Raw genomic sequence first — 21,936 nt, 5'->3', positions numbered from 1 at the left:
CCATGACATACTATGTACTAATAAACGTACAGCTTTGTAAACTCCCGATTAAATGCCATAGGACTCAGTCAGCGCAACTGGCCCGTATGATTACAGCACGCTTTGGAACGAAGGACCTGGCAAAAGATATATAAACTGATGACATTTAGAATTGCAAAATCCAAAATTCAGTAACACAACATGTCTGAAGCGCTTTTCAAGTCCTTTGCTATCGTCGGCGCAGGCCCTCACATCGGGATTCCTATCGTGAAGGTAAGAATTCATTATAGTATTATCTTTGAGTGTCGTCCTTAGCCGATGATCTCTGTCAGGCATTCCTGGCCATTGGCACTCCAATTCTCGTCATCGCCCGGCCGACCTCCAAAAACACCTCTGCACTCCCTGACAACGACCCCAACCTGAAGGTTGTGCGCGCAGATTATACATCTGCATCTGAGGTTTCGGCAATCCTTCGTGAAAACAAAGTGGACGTCCTGATTTCTACCGTTACATTTTTTTTCGGAGGCGTAGTTGTACAAGACGTTCTTGCGGACGCTGCAAAGGAGGCGGGTGTGAAGCTCTTTGTACCCAGCGAGTTCGGCGTATCACCGCCAGCAGCCGGTCTGGTTCATGAGAAGCATGCCTTTGCAGGTGAATGATATGGTAGCACTTTAAGATGTAGACTCATCCTCCATTCACAGTCTATGCGAAGTCGATCGGATTGCCTACTCTTCGTGTCTATGTAAGTTTTTCTTTGTTGATATTGTTCCAAGCATGACGCACTGAACACGATCCATTAGAATGGGTTATTTCATGACTTCGTGCCCTGGCTCACTGCACTCGCTGAAACTGGCAAGTTTCATATCGTGAGCAAAGGAGACATGCCAGGATCCTTCACTGCGATATCCGACGTTGCAGGATATGTGGCTCATATTCTTACTACTCAACCGCCATCTCGTCTACTTGATGTTGAAGTTCGCATCGAAGGACAACGCGCAACGCTCTCTGAGATTAGTGCCCTATACAAAGGCAGTGTGCCTGTGGTACACTGTGATGCCCTTCCTATAGAAGGTGTACTTGCCGCGGATGTCCGTACGAGCTACCAGCAGGGCTTTGACGTCGGAAGAGCAAGTTGCGGTTGGAATCCCGATACAAAGACGGATGACGCGGAATTGGCGAGCAAGGACAATTCACTGTGGGAGGGACATCGCTGGTTGACTATCGGGGAAGTTCTTGGATTGTAATGACATGTATGTGCACGATACCTTGCAAAACTAAGTATACTTCGAGATTTACAGTAGGGACTTTTGAATCATGTTATTAGGATCTTTTCTGGAGCACGAAGATGTCAGATGTTTTTGTATCATACGGAAATGAAAGCAACATTTGTTCGATTTCATCATCGATCACAATACTCGTTATCGCCTCGGCTGTGTATTTGAGTTTGCATAGCAAATTTTCCAGGCCCAAAACGAGACAAAAATACATCGTCAGAATGAATCAGAAATCATACTGCTATAGAGGGTAGTCGGAGCCGGAGTGTAGATGTTACGGGCAGCCGCAGGCTTAGCCACAGTGGAGGGTCACCGACAGATGACGAAGGCGTCTAGCAGTGTACACTGGTAGTAATTCATGAACAGCATCGTATAATATTAGCATGTTCATTGCTGCTCTTCAGGCTACGGGTCTATTTAGTCTAACACATACGTATTAACTGATATAATGTACTTGTTGTTCATATGACAAGAATATCTACGTCTTGGCATACAGAAACGGAGCCTGACATCACCTTCGCAACGGCGAGATCTAGGCAATCGCAGACTGTATGCTGATACTAGTAGTAAAGACTGAGAGGCAGTAGTCGTCGTCCTGGGCAGGTACAGACAAAATGCCAGAGTCCACAGATTTGTGCAGGTTAAGCATCAGCCGAGAAACGAGAGTAACGGACATGCTGGGGGGTGTAGTCAAACCCCGACTAACGTCCATCGCATCAACCACTCACCAGCCAGTGAATGTAGACAGACCCACATTGCCCCTAATAACCGCCTGCCAGCCAACCGTTAAAAAATACTTGACTTTCACACAAGATGCTCACTGATCCATACTGAGTCAAGTTGTGAGCGCTTTGTAACTCCACTAGTAGGATGTCGACTCACGTAGAACATCACAATGTTCGGTATATTACAGAGTGTCATGGCTCTGAAGGAATGTATCAATTAGACCCACTCGAATCACGGGTTCATTAACGCCCTCACCCAAAATACATCACACCTATGTTCAGTTTATTCAGTGTTTACAACACGAAAGTAACAAACCATTTACCATCATGAAATATGACATCAAGGATGTTTCTCCTGGTGACCAGACGTAACCGCGACAAACCTCTAGATTTACAAGTCCTATAAACTGTGAGGACAAAGATGAGTGCTTCGAAGGCCAGGATGGCCACCCATGCTAGCCCCAAACCTGCAGATAGATCAAGTTATGACTTCGAGTTGCGTGACTTAGAATTTACTGACGGGCAGATCTGCAAAGACTTTTGAGCAGAGTCGCAGAATGGAAGATCATGACGTACATCTCTACTGTGTATGTTGTGAAACAGCCAACTCCCGGCGAGATCGTCAAATTCCCTTCATACTGTCCAAAAATTGTCGCCTAGAAACGATCAGTAGACTCCAAATGGAAGAGTCCAAAATTAAATCGAACACGTACAGATGCCCCTCCCGCAAGAACGATGAGGATGAATGTAACCCAAATAATCAGGCGTTTGCTACGATTGTAGAGAGCATAAGTGCGGATGATTAATGTGACTGAAATTTGTCAGTCTATGAATTCTACTAGTAAAAAATTCGAACTTGCCGCAAACGATGAATTGTTGCAGAAAAATAAATAGCTGTCTGGATATCATGTATTTCGGACAGCTAAGCGTTTGTTAAACGAAAGAACAAATATCCAAGAATTAGGAGATCAAACCTCTGCAGAAATAAGTTGTGAGCCTGCCACGTATATAATGAGATGATCGAACCTGATCTGGAATGAGCGTGAAATCAACATATAAGCCATATATATTGCCGACCAGCGCGAGATAGCGGTTGATAAGAAATAACATCGCAGACAGTGCCTTCGGACGACGCCAAATGAAAGCGATTTCGTCTGTGAGGGTTGCCATATGGTCGTACACCATAATACCTAGAACCTCTTGTTATCATTCTGAGGACAAAGATAGGAAAACTCCAGTACTGTTTGCCACAAGGATGACGTACAAGTGCCTCGCCCTGGTAAATTGGAAATGTAATGTGTTAAGTCAGATCAGGATACGTACGTGTACCACTTACAGCTGCTGTTTTTCGGTGGCATCCATGCTATGCAACAAAGAAAGGGTGTGGATGATGTCTGGGGCAGTATCCAGAATTATATACCACGTTAATGTATGCAAACTCCGAGGACAAACACGTGCAGTTAGCTCGAAAGATCGTGGACACAGGAATAGATCTTCCTCGGTCACATCAGTGAGTCACAAGCGCATAGCTAGATGATTCATTGATCAGGCTATTTATTGCTGAAACGCAAGAAATCAAGTTCGGGCCGTTCCAGGATCATTATCGCTGGCACAGCGCTGGCAATGTCGGGCAATGGCGGCATGATGACATGTCGATCAAGCGATGAGATAGTCTGCTGGAACAAAGTTGTGGACATTAAAACGTTCCACGTTGAACTTCGAAACTTCAGTACGCGTCTTGCGTCCTTACCTGGCGCGGAGTTACGGACAAAGTGGTTGGTGAATATAACATCCGAGATGCTTGTTACAGGTCGATTTCAGCCTATTCTTCCATTTCAGGCAGCAGCGGCTCTAGTTCTTGAATTTGCATCGATACCATTCACAAGTTCGTCATAAGGTCCCTTTCGTAGCAGATAACGCAGTAAATATGGGGTCGCTCCAAACCAGGCTCAAATTTAGAAACACGTACTCAAGGAAGACAACATCAATGGTTCTCCTGGTTCCTCGTGCGAGCTGATTTGTTCCTTCGGCGATAAGCCTCAGACTGTTATTGGTGCACGTATCATACCGATGTTGCCATCGTGCTGATCTTAGCGCACCCGTTTACGCTCGAAGTCTCTCGTACACAAAGTGTGGTGGCACGGCAAAACCGCGACGCTGACAAAGTATTATATTTGGAGGACAGTATAGTGCAGGTCCATGGGCACTGCCCATGGATGGCGATAAATATATGTCATCCATCGTAGTAAGTGATGATGGGCTGCCTCTGAAAATAAAAGCGGTGCACACGGTGATGATCGGATGCATCGAGATGGCTTTCATAGATTATGGATCATGCGGAAACGGCGATGCATTTCATTTCTGATGTATCCAATTCTGATTGCGGCTGATCAACCAAACTCTTCAACTCAGCAAAAAGCTTGATTTTAGCAGGGAGCTGTACAATGTATCAAAAATCAAGAAATTTATGAAATGACGTTGTAATCCTGACCTGATATTGTGTTACAAGGCCTGATGTACTAGGAACCACGAATAATAACGTTTCACTTATGTTCGAGGAGGTATCGCTGACAGGATCTGCGATAGTCGGATAGCATAGCTTGAATGGTTGCAATCCAACGTTCTTCTCTGATGCCCGGGATGCTTTTGACGCGCCTGGCGATCCAGAGGCCTTGGATGGTCCGGTCGTCATCTGCAAAAGCGCCTTTTGGAGTATCTCCCAGTTGGATATACCGACGAGACAAAGAAATCTAGGGCGATGGAGTGCGAGCTTGCTGAGTAGGATAGGTACAGACGAGACACGCTCTGAACAGGACAGTTCTGATGCCTGAGATTTACACGTTAGCACGCAGTTGAAAGACGAGTACTGTGCCAACCTCCGATGATGGTCTGTCAACTAGATCTGTCTACGATTGAAATATGTCAGTTTGGGTAGTAGACATAATATTTTAAGCTGACTAAACCAATGTTGAATGTTTTTGGTAAGGAAGAATCCTCCGAGGGTGGCAGTAGCCTAGGTGTAAACCCTAAGAAATGTATAGTCAAGAGCTTCTCCTGGTCATCGATGGAGACGACATACCAGATTGGTGAAGACACTTCCAGAAATGATTTGACGGGTGGGCAAAGTGGTGTCCTCTCTTGGCGGACATATAACCGGGACTAAGAATGATATGGATGTTACAATGGCCCTATCAGAAGCTTGCATGATGCAAAAGATACTCAGCCTACTTGATTCCACAGAAAACGACTACACAGAACACCTTAGGCAAAATTTGGAATGATGAGTTTATTACACACCGTCGAGCCCGTAGGCTAGATAATCTGTGAGGGGTGATAAATGGGCATACGCTTCCGGTGGAGCATATCCGCGCTTGAGTTTTTTGGCGGCATTCTTGGACAGACTTGCGTTGGGCGCCTTTCGCTTACCCTTTCCAGGTGACGTTGAATTATTCGAGGCATCGACGTGGCACTTGACTTCTGGCTTTCGAGATTTCACGGCCGCAGCAACTCTGAAGGAACGTCGCAAGGTTGGTACCTCGGAACTATGGACCGTAGCGACTGCGGAATCGAACTGTGGTTGGCATGGGGCCGAGATTAATGTGAATTTGGAAATAGATTCCCTGAATTTCTCTGTAACGGACGCGTCTCCGTCATTGCGGTCTTCCTCGAAAGACATCTGGAGCAATCCCTGGAAGAGGAGCTAGGAGGAACCTTAAGTGGCGAGTTGCTCGTGAGAAATTTATAGCGGAGAACTATTCGATCGTTGCGCAAACAGTCGTTCAACATTTTGGTTATGTGCTAACTAGTTCTCTTTGCAGACGTAAAGCAGAATTAACGGACTGCGGACCTGTTCAGCGGCATCGTATGCAAGAGCACTTCCATGGGCATCTAAACGCCCAGCGTCGCGCATGACCGTCGCCCACGCCAAATTCAGAAATGCACTCAGCAATTTTGGAGTCTGGAGCTCCAACTGCTTGCAAATCGCACAGCCGAGGTTATCTCAAAAGATTACTTCACCTGTCTTTATATCGGTACGGATGCGTCACTTTCACAGTAAGTTCCAGAGACAACATCTCAACGTCGCGACCATTATCCATCATAATCCATACCTTTGATCATAGATTCGTGCACCCTCAGGCTTTGAGAGGCCACCAGGCAAAGAATCTAGCCCTGCCAATGCCGTGCTGCTGGATAACGGCAAGATGTCGATATAGCTTTTTTAAGTGTGGGGAGTCGATGGAATCCTGTGCAAGATAATCTTTGGAAGTCGCATAATGCTGCGCCCCTGCATTGAGCGGCCCGAGGCCCTCATACATACGATGTCTTATACCGGCGCAGCGGGCATCTTCAGCTCAAGATTGAAGAAGTCTATGAAGAGTAGATTGTCGTTTCCAAAAGCAAACTCCACATGACCTGCTACAAAGAAAGTTGTTCGATCCGATTTGATTCAAATCAAGTAGTTCTCATCCCATGTCCCGGTTCATAGTCGGCGATAACATAGAAGTCGCTGAGAGAGTTGCATCATGAGGTCGGCACGAGGCAACGTGTTCGCCCTAAGTTCCATGCCGATGCTAATGTATGATTATGTATATTTGAAACGGAGCCTTTGTATCGAACCATGCGACTAAAGTCGAACAAACAAAGGCACTCCTTCAAGGTTTCACGCTTTATTGTTTAATTATCAGTTTCCCTCTTTTACTTGTACTTCAATCATGCCACCCAAAGCAGCTCCTGGTCAACCTCGTGGAGGCGGTGGAGGTGGTGGAGGCGGCGGCGGCGGCGTCAGAGGTGGTCGTGGCGGTGGTCGCGGCGGCCCTCGCGGTGGACCACCTCCTCGCGGCGGCCCAGCTGGGGGAAGAGCAGTTCATACTCCCACTGGTCCCGCCGCTCTGCCTGGAAGCCATGTTCAGGCCGTAGGGGTGAAACGACCTGGATATGGAACGGCAGGCAGAGCAGTGACAGTATTCTCCAACTTTTTCAAGATAAGTCTCCCGGAAAGCGTTATCCATCACTACGACGGTTGGTATTGGCTCTTTTCAAATCTCGTCCCTCTGTCTGATTTCATCCATTTTTCTTTTTTTACGATACAGTGGGTAAGTGTTGAAGTTGATGATTCTCTGTGTGACCTGCTGTTGATAATCGCGTCGATCTATGTGATCAGTGATCTCACCTGATGAGAAGGTCCTTCCGGCGCGTCTAAACATGGACTTGATCCATCACCTTCAAACTATTGATGCTGTCGACGTCTTTACTCCCCGGGCCGTTTACGATGGCCGAAAGAACCTCTTCGCCCCCAGGGAACTGCCTTTCGGTCCCCAGAACAGCCAAGAGGTGCGCTTATCTGATATGCTACTATACTCATCACTTACATCTATGTAGTTTGATGTATGCCTCTCCGATGACCCCAATCGCAGAAGCCCAGGGGAGAACACGGGGGGCCGTGGTCCTAAGGTGTACAAGATCAGACTGACGAAAGTCGCCCAAATCAACCCCGAGTAGGTTATTTTACCTTTCCAAACGTCACGTTACTGGAATTTGTCTTCGTTAGAGTCCTACAACGCTTTATCCTTGGACAGCAGTCACATGACAACAGTGTTTTGACCGCCTTGACGGTAGGTATTTTCGTAAGGGACGTTTGAATCGATTATTGACGTCGCAACAGGCATTGAATGTTGTCGTTCGTATGGAACCGACAATGAAGTATCCCTTTAATGTTCGGTCTTTCTTCACCGACCGGGAGACTAAGGATATCGGTTCCGGCCTTGTTTTATGGCGTGGATATTTTCAATCAGTGAGGCCCGCAATCGGACAGCTCCTGGTCAACGTTGATATCTCGACTGGAACGATGTATAAGTCTGGAGCACTGATGGATGTCTGTCTCGAGTTCTTAGGTAGACCTGGGCAACACGCGTTGCTCAGCCCGCGAAGCGGTTTGCCCGATCGTGAGCGAATCCGTTTGCAACGTTTTATTTCAGGCATCCGAGTCAAAACAACATACGCCGGGGAAAACAAAACCCCTCGCGTCGTCAAGAAATTGAGCAGTGCAGGCGCTGCAGATTTAAGTTTCACCTTGCGGGATGGAACTAGTAGGACCGTGGCTCAGTATTTCCAAACGATCCTGAACCGTCCTCTGAGGTTCCCGAACAATCTTTGCATTGAGGTAAGTCTGTTCGCAGGGGTCTTGAAACATCTTATCGGGATTTGTAGGTTGGCAGTGGTGCCTTGATTCCTGTGGAACTATGCACGATTCCACCAGGTCAAATCATGCGGAAGCAGGTTCCACCTGAGAAAACAAAGGACGTTCTGGAATTCGCTACAAAGCGACCTGAAGCCCGCCTCGCTAGTATTACAAACGGTCTTTCGGTACGACCTTCGTCATTTACAGCGCGCTATACTGAGCAGTCTTGTTAGGTCCTTCAATACGGTCAGTCGGAATACGTGCGCCAGTTCGGCATGCACGTCGAAGATACTACTGGACCACTTACCGTAATGGCGCGGGTCTTGCAACCGCCGAAATTGAAGTACGGCCCAGGTAGTGCGCAGCCGACCATTGTCTGTATTATAGTTTGTTTGCATTGCTGCGTACTGATCTTTTCCTGTTCTTTAGACACCAAGTAATGGCGCGTGGAATATGTAAGTGTTGTTATACGATATCTCTTCGTTGCTCATAGGTTTCCAGGATCGATAAACGATTCTTCAGACCTGCAGCTATTGACAGGTGGATCGTTGTGGTTTATGAGAGGCAGCAGCGGTTTAACCCACAGGCTGCACAAGACATGATCGATGGCATGCTAAGGAGTTTCAGAGACGTTGGTCAGTGACTCGTATGACAATATATCAGGTCAAATTACATTCGAACAGGTATCCGTATCACCGACGATAAGCCGATGGTAACCTGGCAAAACGGTCAAGGCCGGATTGCGGACGTAAGTTGTGTTCTCCGAAGACTGTTTGAATCTGACTCGAACGCCTACTTCAGCAACTGCGTGCCGCTGGCACCGAGTGTTTCCAAAGGACAAAACAGCGCCCACAGCTCATCGTCGTAGTTCTTCCCGAGAACGGCAATGACATTTACACTGCAGTTAAACAGTAAGTTCCTTGGCATTGTGTTGTATCAATAACTCATGGTCTTCTGTATAGTTTTGGGGACATTACAGTAAGGCTACTTGATGGATTCGTTATATGACCTCTGAAATTATGACTTTAGGTCGGTGTCGCAACCCAATGCCTGAAGAGTCAGAAATGCTTCCGTGCAAAACCGCAATATTACGCGAACGTCTGCCTTAAGTACGTAATTGTTAATTGAACACTAAATTTCGTTTGATGTTTTACTCCTTATAGGGTCAACGTTAAGCTGGGTGGTATCAACACTATTCCAGATCCCCAGTCGGTCTCGGTTCTTACCGATCCTCGTAACCCCACCATCGTCATGGGTAAGCCCCATTGTTGCTTTTTTCTATCCTAAAGTCAAACAGTCCGCCAGGTGCCGACGTGATTCATCCTGCGCCTGGCTCTGATGGCCGTCCTTCATTCACGGCACTCGTCGGCAATGTTGATTCTGATACCGCGAAATACATCGCTACAAGCCGTGTTCAAGCCTCTCGGGTTGAGATCATCGAAGATCTCCAGGACATGGCAAAGGTGAGCATTTTCTCCGTATAACTTGCTTGCACTAATTGCGCACTCTTAGCACGTCCTGAGTATGTACATGAAGTATCGCCAGTTCGCGGAGAAGAAGACGGGGAATCTTGCCCCTACACGTCTCATCTTTTACAGAGGTTCGTTGCAGAAGCCATTCATACCCTTTCCATATGCTGAGCATACAACGTAGATGGTGTTTCTGAAGGTCAATTCAAGCAAGTTCTCGATTCTGAACTTAAGGCGATCAAAGGCAAGTTCGTGTTACTTTTGGGACTGTCGAAATCTGACAACCTATTCAGACGCTTGCGCGGAGTTGAAGATCAACCCAAAGATCACCATTATCGTGGTTGCGAAACGTCACCACGTTCGCTTCTTCCCATCTGGCTCAGGGTCGAATGAACAGGACAAGAGCGGCAACTGCCTCGCAGGCACTGTCGTCGACCAGGTTGTTGCCCACCCCACGGAGTTCGACTGGTACCTGCAGAGCCATGGCGGTCTGCTAGGTACGAGTCGCCCCGCGCACTACAACGTGCTCTACGATGAGAACGAATTCAGGTGAACTCACCTCCATGCTCCTATGTGGTGGATTGTATGCTGACAATGGCTATGTATCTAGCGCCGACGGTCTACAATCTCTTTCCTTCGCTTTATGCCATGTATATGCACGGTCAACTCGCTCTGTTTCGATCCCCGCCCCTGTATACTGTAAGTCCATGTCCAAGGTGCTCGCCGGCAACGACGTGACTGAACTACTCATCAGATGCAGATATTGTCTGCTCGCGCGCAAAGAATCACTACGACCCTCAAGGGAATGTTGATTTCTCTGATTCTGCAACTCAGCTCGACACAGCCCAGGCTGAGGGCGCCTTGGAGGCGTACAAACGTGGATTCAAGCCTTTACATGCCAACATGGCAAGTTTGATGTACTTCTCTTGAACACTGCTGCTTTACCTACTTAATCACTTCGAAGCAAATAACGGAGTCTTCTTTTCTTTTCTGTGGCCGTGTATGATTTAGTTCCTCTAACTATGTAGTAGTGTCTCATGATAACCTCACCTCTGTAAAAAATACGTACGTTGCACGAATACCACTGGGACCCGCATTAGGGGGACCTGTATTGCTTGACGTATTATGTTCGGAGTCGACTGATGACTGTAATGCCGCGATGTTCGTCGCACACAAGCGCTTAAGAGAGCGCTTAAGAGAAGTGTTTTTACAACACAGGGTGGTAGTGAGACGATGTAACACGACGACCTGAAGCCCTTATACTACGATGTCATTAATACACGCAACGAGAAGAAATGGTAAATGGTTAGATCGAAGTGATCGGCGAAATTAAAGAGAGAACTCGAAAGAAATGTATCCATAATGTACTTTGATGACGTGGATCATAGAATTTAGTGAAGACGCGACCGGGTCAAGCTTTGGACTTGATTTCTGCACGTCAAGTCTTACTACCAGCGTCTGTCATGTCGTATACACGAGTCACCCCCGAATCATAGGAAAGAAGTTGATCATCCGCCCCGTGAGGCCATGGTTTTCCCCTATAGCCAAACCGGCGTCAGAGTCCTCCGCAGCTTGCTCTTTGTGTGTATGGTCACAAGGTTAGGTGTCGTAACCTTGCGCCAACCAGCATATGGGTTACGAGGGTCTGGGCGAAGCAGCACACAAAGATGCTCCTGCTCCGGCTGAAGAACGCCATCTCCACTGGTATCGTAGCACCAGTAGTCCACGACTCCTGCAGAATAGTTGGAGTACGCGTCGGTTTGGACGTCATCGGTGTCAATCTTCTCGTAAACGGTCACCTCTTGTTGTGACAAGTCGATAAGGAACACTTGAATTTGTAACCCGCGCTTGGTCATGACGATGTTCCGATCGCCGCGCCACACTGTGGATGGCAGAAGAGCGTCGTTGCTGTCTACAGGATTGAGGGGACGGTAACCTCTCGGCGACTCTGGGAATGCAGCGCTGTCGGAAGAACTTGGTCCTGCCCAAGCGAAGATCTGCCATTGATCGCACTTGAGGATGATCGCCTCCATCAGTCTGTAAAACGCCCGTTTCCCCTCTCCATATGCTACCATCATGCTCACGTCAAAGATTCCGATGAGGGAGTAAGCGACATCTTCGATGCGTGTAGTTGTCCGATTAGAGGCCCACATCATCTTCTCATGGACGTTGCGTGTGCCTGGCTGGAAATGACGTAGGTCGTCGAGAGGTATCCTCGTGGCGCGCGAGAGCACAGCCATGACCTCTAAATTTTCCTTGTCATTGAGGTTACTGGTAAGCGGCTCCCAGTTTCCGACGTAAAACTTCATCCTCCATGGTGCAAGCAGTTCTTGCAGAGTCCACCCGCGGGTGAACCATACATCTTCGTGGAGATCATCGACCGACGTGCTATCAGCGAGGTATGCGATGCAGACATAAGCATCACGATACCACTTAAACATCGACCGGATGGCCTCTTCGAGCTCGGTGCTGCTGTCCTTGTTGATGCAGCATGTATCGGACCATGCCAATCGGCACCCGAACTCATTGGCTTTCTCGCAGAACTTCACGAGTTTTTCATAACCGTACGGTTTAAAAGATTTCAAGATGTCGGAGAAGGTGGGTTCGCCGGTGTCTAGCCAACGGTGCGAGAGAACAGCGAATTTCAGAGTATCCTTGACGATATCTCTGATCGCGTCCTCCCTCTCAGCTGTAGGGCATGATTCCCTCAAATCGACAAGACGGCTGTGGATAGCTTCCTCCGTGATCAAGGTGACCTCTTTGCGGAACATCTGCTTCACTTCATTGCGGCCGACAAGTCTTTTGTCTGGCACGTAAATGAGGTACGTGGGCAGTTCATTTTGCACATATGTATTGAATATGCGCATAACCTCAGGAATCGCAGACTTAGTGGAAGAGTCCTATCATGGACCATGAGCCAGGTGTGACAAAGCGAGAAGAAACACTAACCGGGAGATCTGGGCCACCCCTATCGTTGGGGTTTTTGGGTGGAAGGCTGACTCTAAGGCCTTTGATGCCCAGCGTGGGTGGCTAGCAGAAGGTTAGAAATGTAACACCAGCCGATAAAACCTCGTACAGTTATCTGTCCCTGAGGAAAAATATCCCGGACATCATCGATGACCTCTCGCTTCAACTTGTGGAATTTTGCCTTTCAAAATACATTTTTCCATGAGACAGTGTAATTTCCACTTTAGCAACGTTACCCCTCACCTTGAGTGCCATTTGGTCATTGTCCTCCATGGTGATATCCATCACCTGGTGCACAAGGTCTTCAAAGAAGTTACCCATTTCAGTCGAACTGAGGCGAGCAGTCTGGTGAAGGTTCTAAGAAAGAAAGGGAATGATGGTCACGTCGATGAAGGAGGTTTCACTCCTTGTTATATACTACAGGTTTTCTGCGATCCTGTGTATGTAGTGCAAACCATGACCCTAAACCCGTGATGTACCGTGCTGTAGCATCGCTTGAGCATCGCATTGAGTTTCGAAGATTTGCTCATTGCGGTGAGCTTCGAATGGGCCTGCTGGAAACTTTATCCAGAACCCCTGAGTCGGCATATTGCACAGATAGCCCTAACCAGTACATATTAGTTTGGAATCAAGTTGCGTCCTTCAGTGATCGTCACATTGCAACGCACCTTAGAAGTCACTGCCTCACCGCTGTATGCGGTTATGCCCCAGATCACCTATGGTTTTGGGCACGAACCCCAAAACGTGTCAAAACTGAGCTAGTCGTTTCGAGATCTGCGCTGGGCACTGTATGGTAGTGATTACGAGATGGAGATAGAGAAGATGGTCCATTAAACTGAGTTCCGGTCCTTAACATATGTCAAGTGTTCTTAGCACGTGCATCGGTCAGATTCTTGCGCGATCTCCACTGGCACAAATAGCACAAACCCAATTTTCCCTTCACGAAGGTAGATAACGCTCTCGCAACTTGTTTAGCGACTCGTCAAGCGTTCTCTCGGACCAAGATGCAAGCTCAAAGCATCTAAAAAAACACTGATATCATAGCACAAATCCCATCCACAGAGCAATATAAGTATCCATACATGATAAACGTAGATGTGCATACCAAAAAATAAAGCACACTGTTGTTTACATTCCCAATTACGACTGAGCAGCCTCTCGGCTAGCGAGGAACACACCCATCTCTCTCGGTTTCCCTCTTGCGCTCGACAGTCCAACGCTTGGAAATCCCCGTACATCCCCTCCCTCAATGGCGTGCCCCATGCGCTCATGGGGGACAGGAAATGCAGCGACGGCTGGAGACACAGAAATGGACGGTGCGGGAGTATAAGGTGCCGTGGACTGTGATGCTGTTGAAGACGAGAGGGGTGAGAAGCGTTTCGACGTGCGGTGTTTTGACTTTTTGGCTGAGTTGGGCAGCTGCATCTCGGTCTGCGGGTATGACGGTGGGACAGCTTGTGCCAGCTCAGGCTGATGATGGTTGTAATGTAAATTTGCATCTCCGTTGGAGACCGAAGCAGACGTCCGAGAGCGAGAATCTGACCCCGAACCACTCCAAATAGAATGGCGTTTCTTGCGGGTGTATAACTCCCCGCCAAGGTCAGCATCGTCGACGTCCTCAGAGCCTTCTCCCTCTCCTCCTATGGCTGACAATTCCTCTTGCCCCCGTACAAATGGCCCAAATTCACTGGCTGGCAGTGAGGGTATTGCGGATTCCCCACTCCCTTGGAACCCCTCGAAACCACTCTCTTTTACAAGAGAGTTACCATTGAGTGAGAGCAAAGTAGACATGCGCTCTCGCTCCTTGCGTTCCCTGCGCCGTGCCTTCCTCTCTGCCTTCCGCTGTGCTTCCTCATCACGTCTGTGTTGCTCGGCTTCCGCGCGGTCTGGAGACGACATGCGAGCAATAGTCGATGCATCCAGTGGTGCTGCATCCGAGTCTAGCGTGGACGATGATGCAGTGCCAAGTGCTCTCCTCCTCCATCCTCGTTCGTCTTCATCGTCCGAAAGGTAAATCGGTGGGCGGCCGAATAATGTGTACCCAAAGAGTGTGAGAGAGAATGCAGGACGCTTTCGAGGCTTTCTCCGACCAGCACCGATGTTTGAGTGCAGAGAGAGCGTTTCTATTTCTGTGTTTGTGTCACGCAAGAGCCCTTCGAGTTCGTTGGACGGCGACCTGTGAGTTCTGACATCGTTATGGGTATTATCATTGGAATTGACAGGCGCTATGCTACTAAAGCATGGCATGCACGAGGCCAAAGCAGCTCGTATGCTGTCCTTGTAGGAGAAATTGTCCACAGCCATGAGTTTGATCCAGACAGTTGCGGTGACAGTGTGAGGGTATAATTTTCCGGTACAACGCCAGCGCAATGTGTGGAAGTCAAGAAATAGGTTCCGCCGAGAGGTCGTGGTCACAGTCGTAACGAACTCCGGCCTGCCACAGGTCCAGAAAAGCACAAACACGTGTAACGCTGAATTTGACCTGAGTCAATTATTGATTCAAAATTGAATACCGCCGTTGCTAGGTGTTAACTTCAAAACAAGTCGAATAGAAAAGTACAACTGTTCTTGTATAGTAAGTACTTCTCATTCAACTAAGCTGTGAGTACATTATACAAGGCGACACTCAAACTTCAAGCCATCCATGCGAAGAGAACAGAAGAGAAACATCACTCCATACCAGCCGAATCAGGGTCGAGCAAGCTGTTACTTGGGGTTAGCTCTGCCAATGAAATGCACATGAAAAGCTCACCTATACTGTTTCATTAGGGAACACTCACCACCGTTCTCCAGATCAATGTTGTACGAGTAGAAATAGCCCTCAGACGAGATGACCATGACCTGTGGTAGTGTTCTGTACTAAATATGAGAAAACTACGGTAGGAGCAAAGAAACGCATTTGATCATACCCGCTGAGCGCAACAATGCATCTTGCTCCACTTGTCGGCAGCCGCAGGAATGCAAAGTCACGAGATGGTTCCCACATCTCGGTCAATGTATTAGGGAGATAGCCCCCAACTGAATGCGACAGACTCTTGGTCATTTGCAACGACTTGCGACGAAGACTCAAGCTAGACAACATCAGAAATAAATTTTAGGCTGCGAAAGGATACAATCAACGTACGAAACACCGCTCTTCTTGCGTTCGTCTGCGAATGCTTCATACCCTCCATCCATCCCTGCGGACCCCTCCCTGCTGTCAATGGACTCCGGCGGGCTAGACAGGGCATCATTCTTCTTACTGGACGAGGACGACGGAGCTTTTTGATGGCCAAGTTTGAAGATGTGTACCGTGTCATGTGCCGAGCTGACAGCAAGCAAAGATGACACCACATTGAAGTTAATCGAATATATTCGTGCCTCGCGTGTCCCCCGACGAAATTGGTACAATTTCTCTGCTCCAGGGATGCTCCAAACCCGGATGACAGTGCCCTTGTCGGATGCAGTCGCAAGCATAGTACCAGTTGAATTGATGGAAAGGAAAGAGATTGGTGATTTGTGCGCCTGGATTACATTAGCAACTGTCAATGTTCGTGTGGAGAAGAGGAGAACGTCGCCAGATTGGTGACTGGATGATGGAGCCTGTGACGTGGAAGCCTGACTAGGCGATTGAGTTGTAGGGGAAGGGACAGGGGAAGGATAAGCAAGGTAGGAATTGTCAGCGGATGGTGAGAGGGCACATGTTGCTGGCACAGCTCAGCTGTAGATTGTTGGTGAGCGGTAGGTAGCGCGCTCACCTTCTGGGTTGGGTGTAGTCTCTATTATGTGCAGAAGACGCATGTTGGATATATCATAAATATATATTTCGACTTCCAACACAATGACGAGGGTTTTCCTGTTCAGTTTGACGGAAAGGATGGAGGACGGGAACAGCAGTTCGCAGATCATGGATTGTCGCTGTCAGTGTGAAGAGATGACATTCCGATTTACATCAACAGTTTAAGGAATATGCACCTTTGTATTGACAATCTGTAGTTTTCGTGGACTAGACTGGGGTTGATCAGCGGCACCGACTAGCGCAATGAGTGAAGTGCAGAAGAGCATTTCAACGATGCCACGTGCGCCATCATCTAAGCATAAGATATTCCTGCCACTTCAGTGTCCACAACACCAGTACAAAACATGACAAAGACGCACTCATCGTGTAGACTCTCCCGAATGGATCACAGTTAGTTATGCTGTACCCCTTCCGAGTTCCAACAGATACGCATCTAAAACGCGGTTCGAGATAGCGCTTTTTTATACGTCTGAGACTTACGAGAAATCTTGGTTGAAGTTAGCGAAGAGCATATTGGCGTTTGACTTCTCTGCCATGGTAGCGGAATGAGGCGTAATGTGCTTTGGTGGCAGCGCTATTACTTGACATTTCAAACAACTACAAACATCATGAAGTTCGTGACGAAATCCACTGCAGGGCTGTAACAGTGACACAAGTTCTGACACCTCCCCAAACCAAAACTTTTGCACTCTTTGGATATGGAGTCGACTCTGTTGATCGATGGAACGGAAGAGGGCGATCTATCCAACCTCAACTCTCAATCATCCGAATACACATATACCGAACTGCGCGAGCTGGGCTTGCGAATCTACAAAGAAGTCTGGAAACAATTTTACGAATGGGAACCAAGGGAGTGCCGACAAATCATCCACGCTTTGGCCGGCCGGCGGGATCCCGGAGAAAGGGAAAAATATAATAAGACGATAGATCAGCTACTTGACTCCGGGACCCTTCAAGATTCGGAGATGCGGAATGACTCAGAGAACCCAAACCAACCTTTGCTGGTAGTGACCCAGTTCGATGCCGAGGGTCGAGGCATATCATACCCATTAGAGATAGAGGAGATCTCGGTCGATCCTGCTTTTGAGGCCCACCCTTCTTACGAGTCTTGTCCACCAATCAATCAGAGCATTCAAAACTTGAGAGTACACAATGCAGCTGCCTTCATTCCGTATGGCGATGAGGAGAAATTCCCTGTCATGGAACACCTAGACAACTTTGAGTCTTTCGCATGGGAAGAAGACTTTGATCCAGACTGTAAGCCACGATCAGTTGAACATGCTGAAACCGCCACTAGAGATTGCATCCCCAGCGGAAATGATCCAAATAGAAACTGTCCGCCGACTACACAACACTTCGAATATCTCGATAACGAACATTGATCGGATGCGCATATTCCCCAAACCACTCCGTGAATCGTACAAAGATGGTCTTCTATGGCAAAGATTTCAGCGGTCAGCTTGCTTGATTCACGTCCTCGTGAGGACGCTCTCATTGTTTTATGCAGCGATTTCCTTCGCTGGCCTGGTGGAACTGAGGATGATATGGAGGGGGCGTGCAGCGAGCCTGCACCTGATAATCTCCGTGAGAGGTTGTCATCTGTTCTTGCGACATTTTGTCCAAACCTTAATTGTCTGCGAACCCTGTGCACAACCCATAGTAAGTTCCACTGTAAATTTTCAATCTATTCAATTCACGTGGTCTGCTAGAGCATCCTCAGTTCGGGCCATTCGGAGGTGGTAGGCCCAAGGTGTCAAATCAAAGCATGCGACTCAGCGAAGGAGAGCCCTGCGGTGAAGAATGTTTCCGTCTAACAGACGAATCTTACATGGTAGCCACTGTCGCTGAGCACCCCACAACATTCATTCCTGATCCGTGTGGTCCTTAGGACAAAGTCTATTGGGAGAATGAATCCGACCTAGAGACATTGAGAACAATCTTATCAATATCACCCGATTTATTTCCTTGTCAGCTTGCGGATCTCTGCTTCAAGCCTTGCCGAGAAGTAAACACGTCCACATGTACCATACGCTGCCAATCTCACTTCTCTTAAGGTCTTTGTTCAGCGATCTCACATATTTCCTGATCACATGTTATATGATGATGACCCTGCAGGCGACATGGGAAGCCATACAAAGAACAACAAAACAAAGAAGAAGGGCCGAAAGCCTCGTCTCATTTTTGGTACACCAATAATGTTTCTGTTGGGTGACCATGGATTCTGACTCGCAATCAATCGCAGAAGAAGATTCTGATCATGCAGAATTTGTCCCGTAAGTTCCTTTGTATGATCAAACAGATGTAAATCATGGGATACTTCATGGTGCAGCCTCGAGCCTTGCAAGCATAAGGGTCCCTGTGAAAAAGAACGGTGTGAATGCTACCGTCAGAAACGACACTGTCAACTGGCTTGCCGGTGTGGTGTAAATTGTCCGTATGGTCATGACTCAATTCGTGATGTGGGTTAGGTTCTAAACGATTTCAGGTAATCGTCAATATCGCGGTTGCGAGTGCAAACGCTGCTTTTCAAATTGCCCGTGCGTTAAAAACGCTCGAGAATGTTTGCCCGGGATATGTAATAAATGCGATGCAAGGTAGGGTACATCATTTAAACATTCAGTGAGGTGGACTGAATTCCAGTTTAGAGGTCAGACTACGATATTAACACGTTTACGCGCGTGACTCAGTGCAAGTGAACTTTAATCAGGTGCAAGTGACGACCCATGCGTAAATACGAGGCTTCAGCGAAATGATACCAAGGTAAGGACGCCCGTCGTCCACGAATTATACTCACTACTGGTCAGGCGGTCGAGATCAGGCGGGCTAAATACGGCTTAGGAGCTTTCGCGACGGAAGATATGAAGCCTGGCGATTACATCGGAGGTGATGCGTTTCTTGGGACATTGGAGTCTAACAGCTCATATTTCTGCTTAGATTATGTCGGCGGCATTTTGACGAGTGACCATGTTGAGATTCTACAGTACGCCTTCACATTATTGAACACCGACAGAACTTGAAACATCCTCACTTCATGCAGTCATGTTACCGAATATAGCGGTCGCAATTATTTTTTTGAATTCTCAAACGCCAATGGGGACGAGATGCTTGATGCTGCGCCAGTCGGAAATGCTACTCGTTTCCTAAACCACGCGCCCGCTGAAACGGACTTGCCTAAGTCTGATGGGACGCCCCGCTCCGACGCGGAACTGGCTAATTGTATGGCACAAGGTGAGTCTCGACATGGAGCCTGTTTATACCCATCAGCTGAATGATATGCACTCGAGTTCTTCTTGTCAACGGGGAGCATCACATCGGATTTTACACCAGTAAGATTTCCAGATGGTTTACCGAGTCGTTCTACTAATTGCATTATCTGAAGCCAAGGCAGTGGCTCGTGGATCCGAACTTCTCTTGTGCTACGGTTCACAATACTGGTTAAAAACTGGCAAGGGAGACAATTTAGAACCATCAATCGATTGATGGAGCGGGGATGAGTATTGGTTGTACAGTATATAGAAGGATTACCATCCAAGATGTTCGTATCAACAATACCTGTACAAGACATGACCAGGAGGCACTCAGTACTCATTACGTAGACTAATTGGTGATACTGTCACTGGCGCCCTTTTCAAGTTGGTTTCCAACGGATTTACACCTAAAACAGCTTGGCTTATATAACTACGGACCTCACTCGAGATCTCAAAAGACGCCGGTTCAATATGGTCACATGCACTCAGCGCTAGCGTTTCAATTTTCAGATAGCTACAAACAATCCCCGTACGCTCGAAGCACTCAGCGACCAAGTCTACAACTTAAAGGCTTTCCTGAGCAACAACTCTTGCACTCTTTTGATATCATGAGCTATTTTTGTTGATTGATGGAATGGAAGAAGGCGATCTATCCGAGCCGCCACTCCAACTGAATCATTCACCGTGATAGTACCGAATTGTACGAGCTGGGCTCACAAATCTATAAAGACTTCTTGCGAATGGAGTGCCAACCGCGGTTTTGCAGGGCTGCTGTGACGTAAACAAGTTCACATGTAGTACCTGCGCCTTCGACATCATTTCAAGTTCTTTCAAGGTCCTCGTTCAACGACACCGCTGTCTTTTGGCGTAACAGTGAAGCGGAAGACAGTCTTGACTCAGTTTCAGTTGTGATATATTTCCTTCTAAAACCTTCACCGGTTCACTGATGTTGAGAAGCGAGCAACGAGCTTGCTTTTGCCTCGCGGTAAGTCATCTGGTCAGCCTGACACATACCTGACCTAAAGTTGATTAGATGGCCATGTGTTTAGTGACTTCACCTAGCCTAATCAGGCCTACTTCAACAGAAGGGCTAAACGCAGTGAGTGTCGCATAATATCCCTGCAGCCTCATTGCAGCCCTATGTTCTGTAGCATCTGATGTCCGGGTTGACCGGCTCCTCATGCCCAACCATCTGCCTTCATACGTATGCCAGGTTCCCGTGGGTGCAGAACATGGTTGAACATCGTCGAGTGAGTCGCACACTATATCTAATTGCGAGTTCAAAGTTGGAGCAGAGACTGGCATTGGGACGCTGAAAGCTGTCGAATCTAGTAACAGCATGCGTGATATCTGGAGTACTAGCGTCAAGAGAAGGTTTAATGATACCAGCGCTGAGCGCTGAGAATCAACATTTAAAGTGGACGCCTCGCCACTTTCAGATGCCTGAGTGCATGCTCTTTTTTGCAAGGTCCTCTTCTTCCATCTCTGTCCACTACAGCGCAAAACATGCAAAGCGCATCATCACGATCCAGTCTCACACCTGTCGATACTAATCTGCCGACTACCGAGTAAGTGGCAGGCTAGACTGGGTTGGTCGTCATACTGATGGATACACAGGGGATGGAAGGCCAATCCTCATGTCGAGAATGAGAAACCTGTCCTGTCCAACGAGGCCGACCTTCTTGGAAATATGTGAATGTTAATCAATCATCATGGTACATTTGGTGTCTGACTATATGTCAAGGTCAAAGACCCTACAGCACATCCTCGGTCTCCTTAGATCATCCAGTATTGCAGAAGAACACAGCAAAGATATGAAATCAAAGTTCTGGGCAACTTACAAGAAAGTTGCGGATGAGTACGACGACGATTTCCTCCAACGAGCACATGGTGATATAGGTGTTATCTTGACTTTTGTGCGTTCGCTTCTATGTTTCTCAATGCAAATCTAACAAATGAATCAGGCTGGTCTACTGTCAGCCGTCATCTCTACATTCATCGGTGGAATGCAGCCTGATTCGGGAGTTACTACCAATGCCCTCTTGGTGCAACTAATTCAAGTCACTGTTGATGGGCCAAGTGCCGTACATAACATCAACAATCTATCCTCAGTTACACACTATTCTTCTTTAATCATCTGGGTAGAAACCCTTGCCTACATTAGCCTAGCGCTTAGCATCTTGGCTGCGTTCGGGGCAGTTGTGGGAAAGCAATGTCTTTATTCATATGAAGCAGCCCGGAAACAAGGAGGGTCTCTAGAAGAGAGCGGCACGCGGAGACAGATGAGATTGGATGGACTAGAGTATTTGCAGCTGCGT

General features: G+C 47.7%; 9 protein-coding genes across 9 annotated transcripts; 4 read left to right on the top strand and 5 right to left on the bottom strand.

Moving 5' to 3' along the window:
* Positions 1-177: 177 nt before the first annotated feature.
* F5147DRAFT_662174 (uncharacterized protein) lies at positions 178-1,350 on the top strand (the record flags this gene model as incomplete). The annotated part of the gene is made up of 4 exons (XM_041434766.1): positions 178-252; positions 312-630; positions 681-721; positions 780-1,350. 4 exons carry the CDS (start codon positions 181-183, stop codon positions 1,221-1,223), a joined length of 876 nt encoding a protein of 291 aa, XP_041299874.1. The 3' UTR covers positions 1,224-1,350.
* A 316-nt stretch (positions 1,351-1,666) lies between these two features.
* F5147DRAFT_662172 (uncharacterized protein) lies at positions 1,667-3,716 on the bottom strand. Its single transcript, XM_041434765.1, has 12 exons — positions 3,315-3,716; positions 3,220-3,254; positions 3,005-3,168; positions 2,839-2,902; positions 2,692-2,789; positions 2,556-2,634; positions 2,302-2,454; positions 2,235-2,250; positions 2,136-2,178; positions 2,075-2,083; positions 1,982-2,025; positions 1,667-1,930 (listed from the first exon to the last, which is right to left on the bottom strand). The coding sequence occupies exons 1-12, from the start codon at positions 3,338-3,340 to the stop codon at positions 1,786-1,788; spliced, it is 876 nt and encodes a 291-aa protein (XP_041299873.1). The 5' UTR covers positions 3,341-3,716; the 3' UTR covers positions 1,667-1,785.
* A 551-nt stretch (positions 3,717-4,267) lies between these two features.
* On the bottom strand, positions 4,268-5,732 carry F5147DRAFT_1654 (uracil-DNA glycosylase-like protein). The gene is made up of 7 exons (XM_041428358.1): positions 5,276-5,732; positions 5,207-5,225; positions 5,058-5,137; positions 4,937-5,004; positions 4,855-4,884; positions 4,470-4,805; positions 4,268-4,415 (listed from the first exon to the last, which is right to left on the bottom strand). The coding sequence occupies exons 1-7, from the start codon at positions 5,652-5,654 to the stop codon at positions 4,311-4,313; spliced, it is 1,017 nt and encodes a 338-aa protein (XP_041299872.1). The 5' UTR covers positions 5,655-5,732; the 3' UTR covers positions 4,268-4,310.
* A 911-nt stretch (positions 5,733-6,643) lies between these two features.
* Positions 6,644-10,744, top strand: F5147DRAFT_662159 (argonaute-like protein). Its single transcript, XM_041434764.1, has 20 exons — positions 6,644-6,997; positions 7,140-7,309; positions 7,358-7,473; positions 7,527-7,590; positions 7,641-8,138; positions 8,186-8,341; positions 8,390-8,530; positions 8,586-8,611; positions 8,658-8,791; positions 8,840-8,904; positions 8,958-9,067; positions 9,119-9,134; positions 9,186-9,265; positions 9,320-9,411; positions 9,462-9,619; positions 9,669-9,756; positions 9,810-9,869; positions 9,919-10,174; positions 10,236-10,324; positions 10,380-10,744. The coding sequence occupies exons 1-20, from the start codon at positions 6,691-6,693 to the stop codon at positions 10,553-10,555; spliced, it is 2,802 nt and encodes a 933-aa protein (XP_041299871.1). The 5' UTR covers positions 6,644-6,690; the 3' UTR covers positions 10,556-10,744.
* Positions 10,745-10,815: 71 nt separating this feature from the next.
* On the bottom strand, positions 10,816-12,934 carry F5147DRAFT_662158 (heterokaryon incompatibility protein-domain-containing protein). The gene is made up of 3 exons (XM_041434763.1): positions 12,836-12,934; positions 12,575-12,773; positions 10,816-12,525 (listed from the first exon to the last, which is right to left on the bottom strand). Exon 3 carries the CDS (start codon positions 12,490-12,492, stop codon positions 11,164-11,166), a length of 1,329 nt encoding a protein of 442 aa, XP_041299870.1. The 5' UTR covers positions 12,493-12,525; positions 12,575-12,773; positions 12,836-12,934; the 3' UTR covers positions 10,816-11,163.
* A 673-nt stretch (positions 12,935-13,607) lies between these two features.
* F5147DRAFT_662156 (uncharacterized protein) lies at positions 13,608-15,138 on the bottom strand. Its single transcript, XM_041434762.1, has one exon. The coding sequence runs from the start codon at positions 14,894-14,896 to the stop codon at positions 13,733-13,735; it is 1,164 nt and encodes a 387-aa protein (XP_041299869.1). The 5' UTR covers positions 14,897-15,138; the 3' UTR covers positions 13,608-13,732.
* On the bottom strand, positions 15,104-16,946 carry F5147DRAFT_662154 (WD40 repeat-like protein). Its single transcript, XM_041434761.1, has 8 exons — positions 16,851-16,946; positions 16,730-16,803; positions 16,547-16,662; positions 16,330-16,489; positions 15,717-16,278; positions 15,502-15,663; positions 15,345-15,446; positions 15,104-15,295 (listed from the first exon to the last, which is right to left on the bottom strand). Exons 1-8 carry the CDS (start codon positions 16,904-16,906, stop codon positions 15,262-15,264), a joined length of 1,266 nt encoding a protein of 421 aa, XP_041299868.1. The 5' UTR covers positions 16,907-16,946; the 3' UTR covers positions 15,104-15,261.
* A 44-nt stretch (positions 16,947-16,990) lies between these two features.
* On the top strand, positions 16,991-19,995 carry F5147DRAFT_662151 (uncharacterized protein). Its single transcript, XM_041434760.1, has 15 exons — positions 16,991-17,627; positions 17,683-17,824; positions 17,878-18,029; positions 18,080-18,201; positions 18,259-18,375; positions 18,425-18,554; positions 18,613-18,643; positions 18,700-18,800; positions 18,856-18,964; positions 19,076-19,130; positions 19,175-19,253; positions 19,305-19,350; positions 19,408-19,598; positions 19,655-19,696; positions 19,750-19,995. The coding sequence occupies exons 1-15, from the start codon at positions 17,069-17,071 to the stop codon at positions 19,848-19,850; spliced, it is 1,977 nt and encodes a 658-aa protein (XP_041299867.1). The 5' UTR covers positions 16,991-17,068; the 3' UTR covers positions 19,851-19,995.
* Positions 19,996-21,354: 1,359 nt separating this feature from the next.
* F5147DRAFT_563612 (uncharacterized protein) lies at positions 21,355-21,831 on the top strand (the record flags this gene model as incomplete). The annotated part of the gene is made up of 2 exons (XM_041430684.1): positions 21,355-21,534; positions 21,583-21,831. Coding segments are annotated over 2 exons (429 nt in total), but the record flags the coding sequence as incomplete, so codon positions are not given.
* Positions 21,832-21,936: the final 105 nt, after the last annotated feature.

This window comes from Suillus discolor, assembly GCF_016758755.1.
Source record: "Suillus discolor strain FC423 chromosome Unknown F5147scaffold_1, whole genome shotgun sequence".
NCBI lineage: Eukaryota > Fungi > Basidiomycota > Agaricomycetes > Boletales > Suillaceae > Suillus > Suillus discolor.
This window is presented reverse-complemented; position numbering and strand designations above follow the sequence as displayed.

Excerpts from the sequence above, each read along its gene's own strand:
- F5147DRAFT_662172 (XM_041434765.1), bottom strand. The coding sequence starts at position 3,340 with ATGGATGCCACCGAAAAACAGCAGCT. Across the intron at positions 3,169-3,219 it reads CGTCATCCTTGTGGCAAACA|GTATTATGGTGTACGACCAT; the intron begins GTACTGGAGTTT and ends AAGAGGTTCTAG. Across the intron at positions 2,790-2,838 it reads GCAACAATTCATCGTTTGCG|TCACATTAATCATCCGCACT; the intron begins GCAAGTTCGAAT and ends GACAAATTTCAG.
- F5147DRAFT_1654 (XM_041428358.1), bottom strand. The coding sequence starts at position 5,654 with ATGTCTTTCGAGGAAGACCGCAATGACGGAGACGCGTCCGTTACAGAG. Across the intron at positions 4,806-4,854 it reads TTGACAGACCATCATCGGAG|GCATCAGAACTGTCCTGTTC; the intron begins GTTGGCACAGTA and ends TGTAAATCTCAG. Across the intron at positions 4,416-4,469 it reads GCCTTGTAACACAATATCAG|CTCCCTGCTAAAATCAAGCT; the intron begins GTCAGGATTACA and ends TACATTGTACAG.
- F5147DRAFT_662159 (XM_041434764.1), top strand. The coding sequence starts at position 6,691 with ATGCCACCCAAAGCAGCTCCTGGTCAACCTCGTGGAGGCGGTGGAGGT. Across the intron at positions 9,620-9,668 it reads ATCTCCAGGACATGGCAAAG|CACGTCCTGAGTATGTACAT; the intron begins GTGAGCATTTTC and ends GCGCACTCTTAG. Across the intron at positions 10,175-10,235 it reads TACGATGAGAACGAATTCAG|CGCCGACGGTCTACAATCTC; the intron begins GTGAACTCACCT and ends CTATGTATCTAG.
- F5147DRAFT_662158 (XM_041434763.1), bottom strand. The coding sequence starts at position 12,492 with ATGCGCATATTCAATACATATGTGCAAAATGAACTGCCCACGTACCTC.
- F5147DRAFT_662156 (XM_041434762.1), bottom strand. The coding sequence starts at position 14,896 with ATGGCTGTGGACAATTTCTCCTACAAGGACAGCATACGAGCTGCTTTG.
- F5147DRAFT_662154 (XM_041434761.1), bottom strand. The coding sequence starts at position 16,906 with ATGGCAGAGAAGTCAAACGCCAATATGCTCTTCGCTAACTTCAACCAA. Across the intron at positions 16,490-16,546 it reads TACAGATTGTCAATACAAAG|CGACAATCCATGATCTGCGA; the intron begins GTGCATATTCCT and ends TCACACTGACAG. Across the intron at positions 15,296-15,344 it reads TCCCTAATGAAACAGTATAG|CTTGCTCGACCCTGATTCGG; the intron begins GTGAGCTTTTCA and ends CCCAAGTAACAG.
- F5147DRAFT_662151 (XM_041434760.1), top strand. The coding sequence starts at position 17,069 with ATGGAGTCGACTCTGTTGATCGATGGAACGGAAGAGGGCGATCTATCC. Across the intron at positions 18,376-18,424 it reads GCTTCAAGCCTTGCCGAGAA|GTCTTTGTTCAGCGATCTCA; the intron begins GTAAACACGTCC and ends ACTTCTCTTAAG. Across the intron at positions 18,965-19,075 it reads TGTAATAAATGCGATGCAAG|AGGTGCAAGTGACGACCCAT; the intron begins GTAGGGTACATC and ends TGAACTTTAATC.